Here is a 16,888-nt window from a genome sequence, read left to right as displayed (position 1 = left end):
ACCACAGCTTCAACTTTGGAAGCTGCACCTACTTGTTGTGTACCATTAGTAATGGCAGCATTCATCAATCTGACGATTTTATCATTTAAAATATTAATTGCAATTCATGTCAGCACACTGGCTCTACTGGTCATGTACACTTGTTTGATGATCGTCTAGAATCATGCCATGCACCTTTCTAGAATCATGTCGTGCTCCTTTACTCTTTCTTCAGTAACCTTACCTACCAGGCATCCTGGATGTTTCTTATGAAAGTGATTAAAAAAAAAGATGTTTGACCACATTTTTTTAAAAACAAATATTTAACTGTTGTCAATGATGGTGTATAGTTCCCATGAGCAGTAGCCAATTTCAAGAAGTGAATCACTGAATGGATCTGCACTTTTTCCATACTGGTGAAAACTACCCAGTACAGTTTACTGGAATGGCTGCCAAGAATGGCAGCACATGATGGCGATACGATCTTTTGTTGGCAACTATATCTGTCTTCAAACACAGGTACTTCTTGAACTACTCTTGTAAATGATTGACACATATTTATAACTCCATTTCTGCAGGCCATAACAAGAGTATAAATATTGCACTGGTAAATTTGTATTCACGATGATACTATGGATATGATCAATTAGCAGTATCAGTTTTTAACATCACAGGAAAACAAATGTGGAAACCTCAAATATGAACACATCTTAAACCAAAAGTTTCCTTGTTTCCATTAATACATGACATCTCAAATGTGGTCCATTTATTTATAGTTGACACAAAACTCTCCCCAATGTATTACACTGGGTGTCCCAAACAGATTGCTGGGATTTTGAACAAGTGCTACTGAAAAACTGTTAAACTGGAGATCAAACAAGTGATTTTTGTTTATCGTATTGTATGGGGCCAAACATTGACCTTGACATGGGCAAAGGAGTTGAGCACTGGTGTGCCACCACAATGCTGACAATGAAACAGAAGACACAGCGTGTTCTTTGATACACTGAGTTTATTTAAACTATTAGTGTGGAGTGTCGCTTTTGTGAAACTTATTCAGGACAAAATGCACCCGATGACAAAGCTATCCATCAATAGTTCAACCAGTTTCGAGATACAGGGAGTGCGTTGAATGGATATTCATCATGCTGGCCGAGAATAACTGAAGACAAAGTTGAAGAAATCTGGCAATCTTGTACTAGAAGCCCGAAAACAACTCTTGCTTGATGAAGTACTCAGTTAAAGATACCTAAACAATACTCTTCAATGTCATGCATAAAAGGTTATGGTTGCATGCCTACAAAATTCAGATTAGACAAGAGAAAACTGACCGACTAGCCTAAGCATACAAACTTTGCTATTTTAACACTAATGAAATTGATGGTAATCCAAATTTTCTTAAAAAAAAGTGCTGTTTCCAGATAAAGCACCTTTCCATCAAATGGTTGCATTAATCATCACAATTGCCAGATATGGGGTTCAGAACAACCTAACGTGCACAAACACGTCCATGATTCACTAAACGTGAACGTGTGGTGTAGGTTACTTTATGACCAAGTTACACAGATGTCCTGATCTTACTACTTTGTACCCACTTTTCTTGGACTACGTAAAGAACAATGTCGATGCAGAAAAATTTTGAAAATGCAGAAGCAAATTTCGACAGCCATCATGACTAATGCCAGAGATGCTACAACACACATGATGTGAAATCAAGTATCATCTTGATCTCTGCAGAGCAACAAATGGAGCTTGCACTGACACATATTGAGGTATGAAAATTTTAATTTGACGCTTAAATCGTTTCATTATCTTGAGCAGTTTTTCTGTAGCATTTGTTCAAAATCCTGGCATTCTTTTTGGAACACACTGTATTACTTTCATTTCCAATCTTTTCAGCTCAGAATTAAAACCAAAATTTTTGCTGTATGAAATGACTTACAAGTATTTCATTTTGCTTGCACTTTCTTAACCATGTGATCTAAATTTTCCACTTGAATTTTAGTTATACAACAGACAGAGTCATACCTTGAGCTCCTAACATTGTTGCCTTCACTGTGGAAAGTATTTTCAGCTGTGTCCCAATTGTTGGAATACGTTCACACACCTGAAGGAGGTTCTGAAAACACAAAGGCTGACATTAGGAATAATTAATATATTTCAAGACTGTGATATAACTTACATGTGTTTCCCAAGAGAAAAGATCAACAAGACTCTCAAACTGAGGATTAATGATGTCTATGACTTGTGCCTCAAATTTCATTTTTTGTTTCATACTGTTTGACATCTATGTTTGTTTCTTTTTTTATTGCAGAAAAGTTGCGTACAAAAAAATTTTCACCCAGCAGTTTCTATGGTGCTCAAACCCACTTCATTTCAAAGACAAAATTTTTGTCTTCAATTGTTAGCTTCATTTCTAATTACCACAATTATAATATCAATCCCAGGCTCATTTTTGCATCATCATCATCATCATCATCTAGATTTTGTGGTTAATTACATGACTAAAAAAGTTAAAAAATATCATTTCACTTGATTACTAGGACTATAAAGATTTACTAAGCTTGATATAAACAAACCTTTCATAGAAAAGAAGTTACCAACTTTCAATAAATTTCATAACATGATGCAAACATTCAGTTGAAATAGTGAAATTAATTAGAGACTAAGTGGCTAATAAAAGAAACAACAGTATTTCAAACACAATTTTCAAACGAAATATCATTTCATTAATAACTCAAGAATGAAGAATTTTGGGACATGATTTATCTGAGGCTTTTTCTTGTTCTGGTGTGAGGAATGTGTGCCCACTCTCCTTCAAAATTTACAAAAGTCTACCTGATATACTACCGACACATTTGAGACTTACAAAAAGACACCTACATCAAAATGATTTCAACATAGAAGAGGCCAAAGAAAATATTTCTTTTCTTGGCTGAGTATATTAATAGACTGTGGATGAACTTATTTACATTGGGACAGAACATGTAGTCAGTCAATGCATGTGTTCTTGAGGCTCCACTCAGGGCATTGCTGATAAAAACCACAGAACGATGGGTTCCTTCTTCAGGGAGGAGGGAGAAATTGATTGGGAGAGGTCAGGCATTAGTGTCCTGCCATTTTATAAACACCTGCGCTGTAGAAGAAGGGAGGCAAAGATGAAGGCTGAGGCATCAGAACTGTAGGTAGTCAAAATATAATGCATTTGTATGTACTATGCCAGTTTCAGTTCAGAGATGACAAAGCATACAGACTGAGAAGTAAATGTAGATTTCATAATTCAATTAAAGAATAACAAATACAAATAAAGGGTAAGAGAGGAAGAGAGATGAACAAAAGCCTGGGATATGGAGACAGTGGGATTAAGTAAACGATTAATAAATATAAAATAATGTGCAATTATAATAAACATGAATAAAGGAAAGGAGTGAGATTGGGCTAATAGCAGGGGTCCTCAGATCTTCTCAGTCACGCTCAATGTATACGAATGGGACATCGATTTGCAGTCAGTCATCCTGTATACCATGCAAGAGAGTAACGCTCTCTCACAACCACCAACCACAAAACTGTCCTCAACTCCTTCCCCACTTCCTAGACGGCAAACCCAGTTTGGATTCTTGAACTAACTTCCCAACCCAAAGACATCTCCCACCCAAGCTTCACCAGATCTACAATCACACCTCAACTGCTCACTTCCTATGTGATTCCAAGCCTGTAATACAGATGCCCTTCTGGTTTAGAAAGAACTTCGTCAAAACACCCATCTGTCAATCCCATAAACAAATTTAACCAAACTAAAACTGTTTCCTGGACAGTCACTCAAACCTGGGACCTTTGCCTTTCGCTGCAGAGTAAAAAACTCGTCCTGAAAACATCCAACAGGATGTGGCTAAGCCATGTTTCCATAATACCCTTTCTCCCAGGAGTGTTAGTCCAACATGTTACACCAGGAAAAATTCATATGAAGTTTTGACAGTAGGAGTTGAAATACTGGTAGAAGCAAAGGTGTGAGGAAGGGTTGTAAGTCATGCTTGGGAAGCTCAGTTGGTAGAGCATTTGACTGCAAAAAGCAAAGGTTCCGGGTTTGAGTCCTGGACTGACACACAGTTTTAATCAGCCAGGAAGTTTGATATCTGTACACACATCACTGCAGAGTAAAAAATTCATTCTGCAAATTTAACCAGCCTGCCCTAGTTACAGATCTCTCTCACTTACTAGAGCCTGAATGAATAATTTGCTTCATCAGATCATTAAATCCCATGAAGCATTGAAATTTGCTCGAAACCATTCCGGCACCAATTCCAAAGGGATGATCCTCTTTCTTACCCCCAAAAGACATCTTCTCCAGGAACTCCTCACTTTCAACACAGTCACCCATTTCTTGTGGAAATTTTTCTCCAAACTCTCAAACCTTACTCCAGCTGAGATCCATGCCACTTGTAAACTGAAATCAGACTGATCTATTATCATTTTCCCTATGGAAAAAGGCTCCACTACTGAGATACTTGACTGTGGTGAATATACAGCAAACTGGCTGTGTCAGCTAGCTGACATTTTGATACAAAACACTGGTCCTCATGATCCCACTCCTTCCATTCAGACTGAGCTGCAGAAAATCCTTAAAACCCTAGGACCCTCACAACACTTCAAATCTGTTTCCATTTAACTTCTTACCCTTCCTCATACGTGCACATACATGCAACTGTACTTTCCATCTCAGAGCGGGGGGGGGGGGGGGGGGGGGGGGGGCACCACATTAGCATCCACACAGTTACGTACTTCAATCACCAACTGAACACATGTTATGAACACATCTTAGCTTTGGTAGACTAGCAGATTCCTACTAAACATGGCATTCCATTCACTATAAAATATAATTACCACTTTCAGGAGGATTACAAACTAATTTCCATCTTCCTTCCACCTGAAATCTCATTACCGTTGATGTAATAATTTCCTTACATCAACATGTCACATATACATACATATGGCCTTTCACTGCACTTGAATGTCTTTGAAAACTGAATTTCATTGTCACACTATCAAACTTCATCCTTACCCACAACTTCTTCACTTTTTAAGATCAGACCGAATCACAAATCAGGGTGATGGCTATCGGAACCAGCATGATCCCATCTGCCAAATAATATGGTATTCCCACATCTATACACCCACAACAAGCTTCCTACCCTTGCAACTTGCAACTGTTACCACTGTAAAGCATGGCCAATGCACCAACCAATTACCACCAAATCAAGCCTCACCACTGACAAATTTTACAACATTAGAGACAGGAAACTACTCTTCTTGCTTATCAGATTATACATATTTACTGTTCAGTTTTTGATATAGTGATGATGACCACAAAACTGTGAGAACAAATGAATGGGAACCAAAGGACAGCCAGCCTCGTATCCAGTTATTGAGTATTCACCACAGTATGACTCAAGAGACCTGCGTTCTTGTTACACCACACATAAAATGTGCATCCCCCCAAACAGCACCTGTTTCCCCTCAACTCCAGATATGGGAACGTCATCCCAAACATATATTCTCGCCTTTCACCCTTCCTTGACTTACTATTCAACAGTCTAACCCAATCATCCTCTTATATTGGTGTTTGAGGGAATTTTATTTCATTTTTATTCTTCATTTATACACCACCTGTATGTGGACTCCACCATACTTCTCCTGTCCCCTCTTTCTCATTTCTTTCTATTTATTGTTATTTCCACTTTTAAATTTACTTTTTACTTGGTCCTTTCTATTATATCAAAACAGTAAGCGGCACAGTGTGTGCTAACATACGATCATTTTCACCTATGTTGTTGTATGCCTTTTCATTCATCTTAACATCTGTTTCTTGTCAATAATGGTGGGTAGTTCCTCTTAGTCTGTGTTGATGAATAACCTGCACCCCCTCCCCCCCTTTCACCTTTTCCAATCCAACCTCACCAACACATTTCCTTTTGATACTTGAAAAAGGAAGCTATTATTCTGAAAACTAGGGGTGCCGTGAACTATTATGTCTTTCCATCACTAGTGACGGGAATTACATCCCCCGTCCCTTTAAGATAACTGACCAGACTTTGTCTCTTTTGTGATTTAAATTTTATGAACTGAATTTTCCATTTTATACAAAGGACAGATCTAGCATGTGTTAGGAGAGTTACATTTACAGGATAACAAAATATGATAAAAATAATAAAAAGAAAAATACTATCTTACAGTGCGCATTCGTTTGTCAGTGCATTCTCTGGCAAGCTCTTTGGCAAGGCGCGTGACTTCTTCACTGGCTTCAGCTATTGATTTGGCACAGGCTATAAGATCCCGCTTGCTGCCACTGCCACCTTCCCCACGCACCAGTTTACTAAGACGCCCCATCAATACTGCCATCTTCTTGGCAGCTGCAATAATGTCATTGTCTTTACTTGACCACTGACGGACTTCTTGATGTAGTCCATGAGCTGCTACCTGCGGGATTCAAAAGACAGAATGATTAAAAAAATTCTGTGAGGTTGTGAATAATTTTATTTAGGAAGAGTATCAAATATGTGCTATTTGATTTTCATTATTTAATTGTAACACTGAGTTTCATGGCCACAGACTTCTGGAGACCAGAAAGTCTTTATTACTGTGAACAAAACTAAACTATGGGATTAATCTAGGGAACACTGTGGCTACAGAATAATTTAACTTAATCTTTGGAAAATAATAATCACTTTCACAGCCCACTGCCCATTTGAAAAATGTTGTTTACTTTTTAAATAAACTATGTCTTTTTAAGTACAGAGTGTTATGTTCAAGATATGCAAGAATATTGGATTCATGATCTGAGATGTGGTAAACTCTTAATGTCCAAAAACTTGCAATAACAACATTTGCTAAGGAAAGTTCTGGCAGAATGTAAATAGTATAATCAGAAAATTAACCACTTCACGTACTCAAGACCGCAAAAAGAAAATGAAGAAGCTAGAATAAGAGATTACATCACTGAACAGTGTAAGATAATTTACACCCTAAGTCATGTGGCCACTGCACACTGAACATTAGGCTGTGGGTAGGTGATAGTTCACGTAAAGCTGAGGTATGGAATGACACAGTGGTAGAAGGCAGCCATGTTCGAAAAATAGTGACTGTCATATTACAAGGGAAGGTGATGCCATCTAGTGACTACTCACCGCTAGTTGGCTTCATGTTCCCTTGTAATATGATCGTCACTTATTTTTGTGTGTGGCTGTTTCCTATCTCAGCTTTACACATGGCTATCACCTGCCCGCAGCTTAGTGTTCACAGTGTGTGCCTCAAGGTATAAGTTATCTAACGCTGTTCGGCATGTGTTCTTAGTAATTCTCTCCGTTTTTCTTCCTTTGACTGTTCACATTCCTTAGGTTATTTACAGCTGTCTGGTGCAATACCTGTGTTTTCATTCTAACTAACCTGTATCAACCTAATATTTATAGTTGAATAATGAATCCCTTCTATTATTATAACATACAAGTGTTAAGTCTTATACAATAACTTATTATAGCTTCTTCATTTTTCCCTTTTGTATTCTTGTACACCTGAAGATGAGCTTATAACTGGCCAAAACCAGTAGTGACTGAACAAATAAAACTACTTAGAACTGAAGTGGTGAACTATCTGAGTCTACTTGAAGCTCAGTTAGAGACGTCCTTCTAATCAAATCTTAGAATATACATAATTTAGGAGTAAAGAAATCACTCACCTAACAATAGACATATGGAGTCGTAGACAGGCACACAAGAAAGTATGAAAACTTTGCTAGTTTACGGACAAGTCTTTTAATGAGCACGCGTGCATACACACACACACACACACACACACACACACACACACACACACACACACAAACACACACCTCTGCACAACTATATTCTGCTGGCTTAACATACAATGGCAAACTGCAGTTCAGCAGGTGGACTGGGATGAAGGGTAGTGTCGGGTGTGGTGAGAAGAGGGATATAGAGGTGGGAAGTGAGAGGAGCGATTGGTGAGGAGTAGCTGGTGCCCTGGAGGGAGGCAACAGGTGTTGGATAGGAATGCGGGAGGGAGACGCAGCAGGTACACGAGCTAGGAATGCGACACGTGGGCACTGGATCCATTGAATTTGTGCAGAACATGACGATGATGATGATGATGTGGAGAGAGTGACAGGCAGTGGTAGGGAAGACTGCTGGGTGGAGAGTGTGGGTGCAGTGGGATAGCGGGTGGAGAGTTTGGGTGCAATGGGATAGCAGAGACTGAGAACAGGAGGATTTTGGGAGGAAACCCAGTACCTCATTATTTATGTACCTTAACAATTACACAGTCGTACACAACTACCACTTCCCTTCAAAGGTGGCGGTCCAGATTGCTGTACACACTGGTACCTCTAATACCCAGTAGCATGTCCTCTTGCATTGATGCTTGCCTGTCTTCATCATGACATATTATCCACTCTTGCATTGATGCATGCCTGTCTTCATCATGACATACTATCCACAAGTTCATCAAGGCACTGTTGGTCCAGATTGTCCCACTCCTCAATGGCGATTCAGCATAGATCCCTCAGAGTGGTTGGTGGGTCACATCATCCATAAACAGCACTTTTCAACTATCCCAGGCATCTTCGGTAGGGTTCATGTCTGGAGAACATGCTGGCCACTCTAGTTGAGCAATGTCATTATCCTGAAGGAAGTCATTCACAAGATGTGCACGATGGGGGCGCGAATTGTCATCCACGAAGACGAATGCCTCGCCAATATGCTGCCGATATGGTTGCACTATCAGTTGGAGGATGGCATTTACGTATCATACAACCGTTACGGCGCCTTCCATGACCAACAGCATCATACGTCGGCCCCACATAATGCCACCCAAAACAGCGGGGAACCTCCACCTTGCTGCACTAGCTGGACAGTGTGCCCAAGGCGCTCAGCCTGACTTGGTTGCCTCTAAACACCTCTCTGACAATTTTCTGGTTGAAATCTTATGTGGCACTCATCGGTGATGCCAATCCTGAGCAGTCCATTCAGCATGTTGTTGGACCCACCTCTACTGCGCTGCATGGTGTCGTGGTTGGAAAGATGGACCTTGCCATGGATGCCAGGAGTGAAGTTGCACATCATGCAGCCCATTCCACACAAAGCATTATTCAACATGGTGACATTGCTGTCAGGGTTCCTCTGAGCCATAATTCGTCGGTAGTGGTCATTCATTGCAGTAGTAGCCCTTGGGAGGCCTGAGCAAGGCATGTCATCGACAGTTCCTGTATCTCTGTATGTATCTCCTCCACGTCTGAATAACATCGCTTTGGTTCACTCCGAGACACCTGGTCACTTCCCTTGTTGAGAGCCCTTCCTGGTACAAAGTGACAATGCAGACATGATCGAACCATGGTATTGACCGTCTAGGCATGGTTGAACTACAGACAACACAAGCCATGTATCTTTTCTTGGTGGAATGACTGGAACTGATCGGCTGTCGCCCCTGCCACAACCTGAAATGTTCTTTGATCTTCCAGTCATTCTGACATAAAATTTTCCACATGTGCATGGTAAGCAGTATATTCCCGACATTGCAAGTGGGTCCCTTTTATCCTTTGCCAATCTAAAACAGTCTTTGATCTTCCTTGTCGGTTTGAAAATTGTCTTTACGCCGTGTTTGTGCAAAATACGGCCGATTCTGCCCTTCACTCTGGGAATGTATGGCAGAAAGGCCGTACCCAACATTGGCTCTGTTACACTTCTAATATAATTTGTGGAGTACCCATTACTCCTCAACACTACCATAACCACTTGTTTAGAGAAGCTATAGAAATACACAAACGCGGGAACAGCTTCAACAAGAAAGAGGAAAGCCTTAAGGTAAATGGATCCTGGCTTCCCATACTGCACCAAATGATCATCGTAGGTAGCAAGAGGAGAACTGCACCGGAAATGACCATGGAGAAGCCCTCGGATGTTGGTGTGCCAGGTACATATAGTTTGCGGCCGCGAGCTCGGCTCCAGTTCACCACCGGCAGTGGAGGGTGAAGCTTTGACAATGACAGCCACTCGTGCTAGCGAAACGTCAGTAAAATCATCAGACGAACATCGCCCGAAGAACCCGAGACAAAAGCAAATAGACAGTTTGCCAACAAGTGGCCACAAAAGCCTTAAGAATTTTGTCATATTCAATGGTACCTCAAACTGTAACAGCTAATGTTTGTTTGCTAAATCACTCAACAACGTAGTCTGTCACTTTGAAGTTTGTGGGACTCGTCCAGAAACTGAGCATTCCAGAGAGGCACCACCTGAATTCCCATTTATGGTTTATGTTCAGTGGAGCAGACACATTAAACGTGCAAAAGATAGCATAGTGGCAATACAAAGTCATATGGTCCTGCAGACAATCCCACATCATAGACATATTGTGCGATTGAGTGCCCACTCATCACACTGTATGAGCTTCAATTATTCACTTGTTTCACATATGCATTACATATTGTAATAAGATTCTCTGCTCAGGCCGACACGTCACGACATCACAAACCCGTTCCTGGAGACCCAACGTAATTCCCAGTTTACACTCAACTCACACACTGATTTAATTCTCTCTGATGCCATTAAGATATACTGACACTTACTTTCTGCAGGTTATTTACTGACTCAGTTTTGTATGACCATTCAAGAGAGGGCATATCCCATCTTAATAGTCTATTGCTTATACACTAAACCATACAACCTCAGAGTTTGTATTCATTTGATTCACTCTGGGAGCTGCAATTTTCAAAGATATCAGTGCATGTAACACATGCATGAAAGAGTTTTCACATTTAACTGAATATAACATTGATAATTTATGTCAGTGAAGGTATGAGTGTGACAACACCATAGCCATACTTACCATAATAGGTTGATTAGGTAGAGGAGCATGTGAAAACATATCATCTTCATCATCTGTCTCAGGTGGAGGCGGTCTTGGTGGTGGAACTTCCCCACCAGGCAACGGTGGTCGTGGTGGAGCGTAATCTGCTTTAACATAACAACTACTAGTGACACATGTAATAAAAAATCACCACATTTGATACTTATGTGATACAATTAAGAATCAGTGACATTTAATTGATGGAAGCAAGTTTTCCTGCATCAAATCTCATAGGCAAAAGCTCATAGTAACTATCTGAGAAGATGGGGAGAGGGGGAGGGGGGGGGGTGTTATGTATCTCGTTCAGTCTACTTTTAGCAACATTCTGCATAGTTAAAGGTGAAATATGATAAACTGATATTACAGTCCACGAATCCAACTGAAAATATCATTCTTCATGGGCTGAGAAACGACTTAGGCTGTGAACTTTATCGTATGCAGTACATTTCTGCACTATGCTGTGCAATAGTGTTACAGAAGACAAGATGTTCTATCAGTTTGATCAGTTAACTTTTTGCTTTTTCAAATCATTCTCTGACTAGTACACTTAGGATTAAATCATTCAAATTGTATTAATAATCATTCCTTTCCTCTTACAGCAAATTTATCTACCATGTTGAAACATCCATTTTCAGATATACTCTTCATATATTGTCTGTATCTGCTTGGCTGTTCGTGCCAAAAGCATTAGGATGTTTAAATGCCCTTACACTAAAGATATTAAAAATGTTTAAACTTCCCCATCTATGCAAATAATTTGTAATGCTGATAGATAAAATCAGTTCATATGGACTAGGCAGTTGGAATGACCAAATGATCTTTGTAAGAAGGTTGAAAAATTGTTTCGAATGATCCACTAACGTTTTTATTGTGAATATTATTTCTTCTATAGGGTTCCATGTATTTAAATGAAAAAAAAAATGCTGAAAAATAAGATATTTAAGAATAATAAATATTAATGCAATAGGAACAGTTGATAGTGAACTTTTAGTGATGTTAGGTGATGAGTGTACCAGTGTCGACTGTTGAGAATTTTTTGGTTGCATGGCTGCACCACAGCAGGAATGGATTTCCCTTGACTTGCAAGACCGTCTGGCAGAAGTAAGTTAGGAGGATGGTGTGTGCACTTTCCTGATCCAATTGTGTTGATGTATCTGAAGCTTTTCAGTTGCCACAGTTACTATTACCACACAGTTACTCACTCACTTTTGATTATTTTTCTGTTTGCTATTGTGGTTTTTTAGTACTTTGCTTTCATATTTTGGATTCCTTTTGGCTTGTCATTTTGGATTCACGTATGCTTTTTGCTGTCATTCACTCGGTCCTCTTGGACACTATCCATTTTCTCAGAAACTCTCACAATTGTGTAGTATGTTACTCAAAGGGCATTTGTTATACAGAAATACTGACTTCAGACATCTGATTATGAAAGTTATGAACAACAGCAAAGTAGTTTGCAGCCCAACTAATCATTATTGTAATGTTTTTGACATAGGAAATATGCAGCTTACTCACTGGTAAATGAAATACAAGTCAACAAGAAAAAACAATAATGAAAAGTGACATTAGAAACTTCAGGTATACCAACAGTTGCCAGTCATTTATGAGGGGTAATCATAAAGTCTTAATTATCACCTTGAAAAATAAAGTTATGTAATAAATTGTTTGCTTGTTTGCAGATATATTCCTGCAGTTCTGGTATACACTGAAATTCCCATGCCACAGTACCACAGTGCACTGTTAGAGGAGCTAAATCAAAATGGTGCAGCCCATTGATAAAGTGGAGTATAGCAGATAACTCTTTTTCTTCATTTGAAGGACAACAAAGTTGCAACAACCAATGCCAAATTGGTAGAAGTCTATAGCAACAATGCAATATCATATAACACTGGTTAGGTGATGTAGATGCCTCCAGTGTGGTCCAACTAATCTGAATGATGAAAAACGAAGTGGCAGACCATCTCTAAATGAAGAACCAGCAACTGCAAGAGAAGGAGAAGACCTGGTGCTCAATGACTGGCATATCACAATTGAGTTGACAGTGAAAATCAGTAACACATCAGTGTTCAACATTTTGCAAAACATTAGGAACTGACAAAGGTCACAGTTCACTGGGTTCTGTTCCTGTTCACACTCATTCAAGGCAGCAGCGAATATGTTGCAGCTGTGTTGGACCAGTGCAAGTGATTTCTTCAGCTTCCAAATTGCCATAAACAAGTGCTGAGTGTATCACTATGATCCTGAAACAAAGGAGCAAAGTAAGCAGTGGATACATGCGGATTTACCATCACCAAAAAAGGCTAAAACCCAACAATCATTGGGCTAACAGATTATGTTTGTGAAGAGCAAACAATCACAGGAAAATATTATGAGGTTATGGGAGGCTGTCAAGATGAAATACAACAAGAACCCGTTTAAGAGGATGTTTCTGCTGCACAATGCCGCAGATCACTATATGCATGACATAGTCACATATGCTGGTTCTTTGGGCTATCAAACTGCAGCAGGGGCTTTCACAACTAATATTGCAATGCTTCTGTAAAATATTATATGTATATTCTTCCATTATCTAGATTTTAAGCCAGTGAGGGCTCATCTTCAGATGATTGGTATTTACTGCCACTTCACATACCAAATACCTAAAGCTGCACCTTAAACGACTCAAAAGCAAGTTATTAGGGGGAAAGAATCATTACACAATGACGGGCTGCAATCTTGATTCAGAGCACCTGATATGTGACCCCAGGCAGTGGAACATTGAAAGATAGGAGGGGAAATAAAATACCCCCCACAGAAGAAAAATGTTAGAGGGAAAACTCCAATAGCAAATCCAGTTATGATAGGGCCAGCAAGCCAGTAGTGGATAAAATAAGGTTTTCAAACTTGGAACAAGATTTCTAAGAATGGATAAAATGGGAGATTACCCACCTATTCACAAGGACTAAGATTTCATAAATTGAACAAACAGATGCTGACAGGGAAAGTGGAGGACTAGCAGTGGACTTTATGAACAGAAGGAGGTGGAATAGTCTAGGATTGTCAGAAACCAGGTGGAAAGGTGAAGAAAGTAGAAGAGTGGATACAGGCTGCACTGGAGTGGAAATGAGGGAGAAGGGAGGCACAAAGTGGCATTAGTTATGAGAGGAGTGTTGAAAGAGATGGTGAAGGGAATAAGTCTCACGATGATAGTCACAGAAAAATGTGAATGGAAAGAAAAAGAAACACTGCAAGTGTATGCACCACAAATTGGAGATTCTGTTAAAAAAGAGGAGGACCTTGAAGAGGAAATGCTGAGAGAACTCACTGGGGAGAAGATTGTGATAAGGAGAGATTTGAATGCACACATGGGCATGGAAAGAGAAGGCAAGAATGGCGTGAGGAAGTATTGGGAGTAGAACAACCATGAAGGAGAACTGAGTAAGGAAAATAATTGCTAGACTGAGGCAAAAGAAATGGACTAGCTTTGGGCAACACTTGGTTTAAGAAGAAGGGAAGTTTTAAGGTGATGTGGTGTAGCCAATATTTGTTGAGTGAATCTGCAGTAAACAACAGAATATGTGACCACGACACAAGGAGAACAGTCACAGATGTTAAGGTAATACCTTCTGAAGCCCTAGACAGTGATTACAGACCTGTAGCAGTGATATTTAGGATTAAAGAAGAAAAGAGGGCAGAAAGAAAAGAAAGGAGGACAAGAGGGTGGAAACTGAAAGAAGAAAAATTCAAAGAAGAATTTCTTAAAATAGTAAGGAACAATGTGGCAAGGGATTACATGCAGTCAATAGAGGAGGAAAGCGGAAGATTTGAAACAACTACAGTGTAAGCAGCAGAAAAATGTGTAGAAGAACAACTGATAAAAAAAGGTGGATAGAAACACCCTGGTAGAAAGATAGAGTAAGGGAGGAAGTTGCAAAGAAAAACAAAGCATTCTTTATGTGATTGCTAGAGACAACAGAGGAAAGAAAAAGAGAATATGCTAAGAAGAAGGTGGTTAAGAGAGTTCTAGTAGGGGATAAGAAGAAATGAACGGAAGAGTGAGCAAATATGAAGGAAGATGACAGTCAGGGGAGTAAGAAGAGGTCCTTTATGGAATGGTTACAGCTTAGATAGATACACTGTGAAAAAGTCAGGAAAATCGATAAAGAAGGAAAGGAAGTTGAGAATGTACAGGAAATCATGGAGATATGGAAGGAATATTTCAAAAACCTCTAATGGAAACATGGAAGAGGAAAATGAGGAGCCTGGGGATGTAGAAAATGCTGAGTTGTACCTAATGTGGACAGAAGTGGAGGATGTGATAAACAACACAAACAGAGGAAAAGCACGTGGATTGGATGAACTAAGTGTAGAGATAGTGAAAATAGGTGGTATTGTTGGAGTGCAGTGTTTCTATCAGGTTGTGAGAACAGAATGGAAGAAAAGGTCATATGAAGACTGGAAAAAGGTAATCATAGTGCCAATTTTTAAGAAGATTGGCAGGAAACTTTGTTAAAACTGTAGGGGAGTTACTTTGATGTGCCATGCTGCCATGGTATTTGAGAAGATCCTGGAAAAGAGAGTACGAATGTTAGGAGGAAGAAGACTCAGAGAGGAACAATATGGGTTTAGACCAGGAAAGTCAACAGTAGATCTAACTTTTCATGAAATACTGCTTCGCGAGAGACTACAAATATGGTAATGATTTAGTAATAATGTCCCTGAACAATGACAAGGCATTTGATAGCGTGAAAATGGGAATTGCATGTCCGAGTATGAGAAGAATAAATGTCATGTGTCAAGGATGTGTGAGTTGCGTAAAAGTAGGAAGGGAGAAGACAGACTGATCAGAACAGAAAAAATAGGTTCAAGCAAGGGAGTACACTATCTCTACTATTTCTGAACACCCTTATGGATGAAATAATGGCAAGAATGCAACTGCAAAAAGGAAATGAAAATATGAAAGCAATGGGGTTTTCAGATAATTAAATGGTGTTGGGAAATGGAGAGGTCTAAGAAAGTCTAAATGTATGTGTAGTAGTGGTGGGAAAGTATGGACTGAAATTTATTGCAAAGTAGTATGAAGTGGTTGTGACAACGAGGAATTAGAGTAGTACTGAATTTAAGCATTATAGGGCAAGTACTGAACAAAGAGGGAAGTCCCAAGTACCTGGAGAGCACAATAGAAGACAGTGGGTAAGGAATGTTATTAATGAGAAAGAAAGGTAAGCACATGGGATTTCTGAAGAGTGTAAGAAATCTGGTATGGAATAAGAATGAACCACCAAAGAGCAAGCAAGCAAAACCTAAAAACAAAAATAAGCATGTGACTGAGGACCAATCAACACCACAAACAAAAGGAATTTCTGCAATTTATCTATGACTGTTTCCTCACCAGTTTTGATAAAATGTAGGTCAAACTAATGATAATATTAATATAATTATGTACTATAAGCTTTGGTCAAACACTTTCTTCACTTTAAGAAGTGGCTGTTGCAGTGTTATAGAAAATATACACAAATAGTATTGCAGTATTCTTCTACAAGTCATGTGGCTTCCATGGAGATGTTTATGGCTGTAAATGCACAACTCTGCACTGACAAGGGGTTAATGATGATCTCTGCCTTAGATTAGTGTGTTGCAAAATTTAAATTTATGACTTAAATTCCCACATGACTATGATGACTTAAATTTACAGTATATGAGTATCACATTTCATTTAGTATCAATACAATTAAAGACTGTGTAATAATAAAAATAGAAATAATTACTGCTATCACCACCACCACCACCACCACCACCACTAGAACTACTGCTGCTGTATACACTATGGTCGCTGCAGCACAATAATGACCAGAGCACATAAATCAGTAAATAAACAAGTTCCCACATTTGACTGTAGAATAAATTTAATTTTCATATGAAGCACATGCATTAAAGCCATTTGCTTAACACTGAAAACAATTAAGCATGCACATATAAAAGATTAGTATGAGCAATACATTTCAGCACAGAAGTAAGA

The 16,888-nt window shown here is 39.2% G+C and overlaps 1 protein-coding gene across 1 annotated transcript in view; it reads right to left on the bottom strand.

The window, feature by feature from the left end:
- The window catches only part of LOC124721847 (vinculin), a 302,703-nt gene that overhangs the window by 42,022 nt on the left and 243,793 nt on the right, over positions 1-16,888 (bottom strand). Inside the window, exons 19-21 of the mRNA XM_047246978.1 lie at positions 10,870-10,994; positions 6,208-6,453; positions 2,008-2,098 (exon numbers count right to left, since the gene is read on the bottom strand). Of these exons, the coding sequence (XP_047102934.1) occupies positions 2,008-2,098; positions 6,208-6,453; positions 10,870-10,994 (462 nt within the window). The remainder of the gene's footprint in view (positions 1-2,007; positions 2,099-6,207; positions 6,454-10,869; positions 10,995-16,888) is intronic.

Source organism: Schistocerca piceifrons, chromosome X, assembly GCF_021461385.2.
Source record: "Schistocerca piceifrons isolate TAMUIC-IGC-003096 chromosome X, iqSchPice1.1, whole genome shotgun sequence".
In the NCBI taxonomy this organism is placed as follows: domain Eukaryota; kingdom Metazoa; phylum Arthropoda; class Insecta; order Orthoptera; family Acrididae; genus Schistocerca; species Schistocerca piceifrons.
This window is presented reverse-complemented; position numbering and strand designations above follow the sequence as displayed.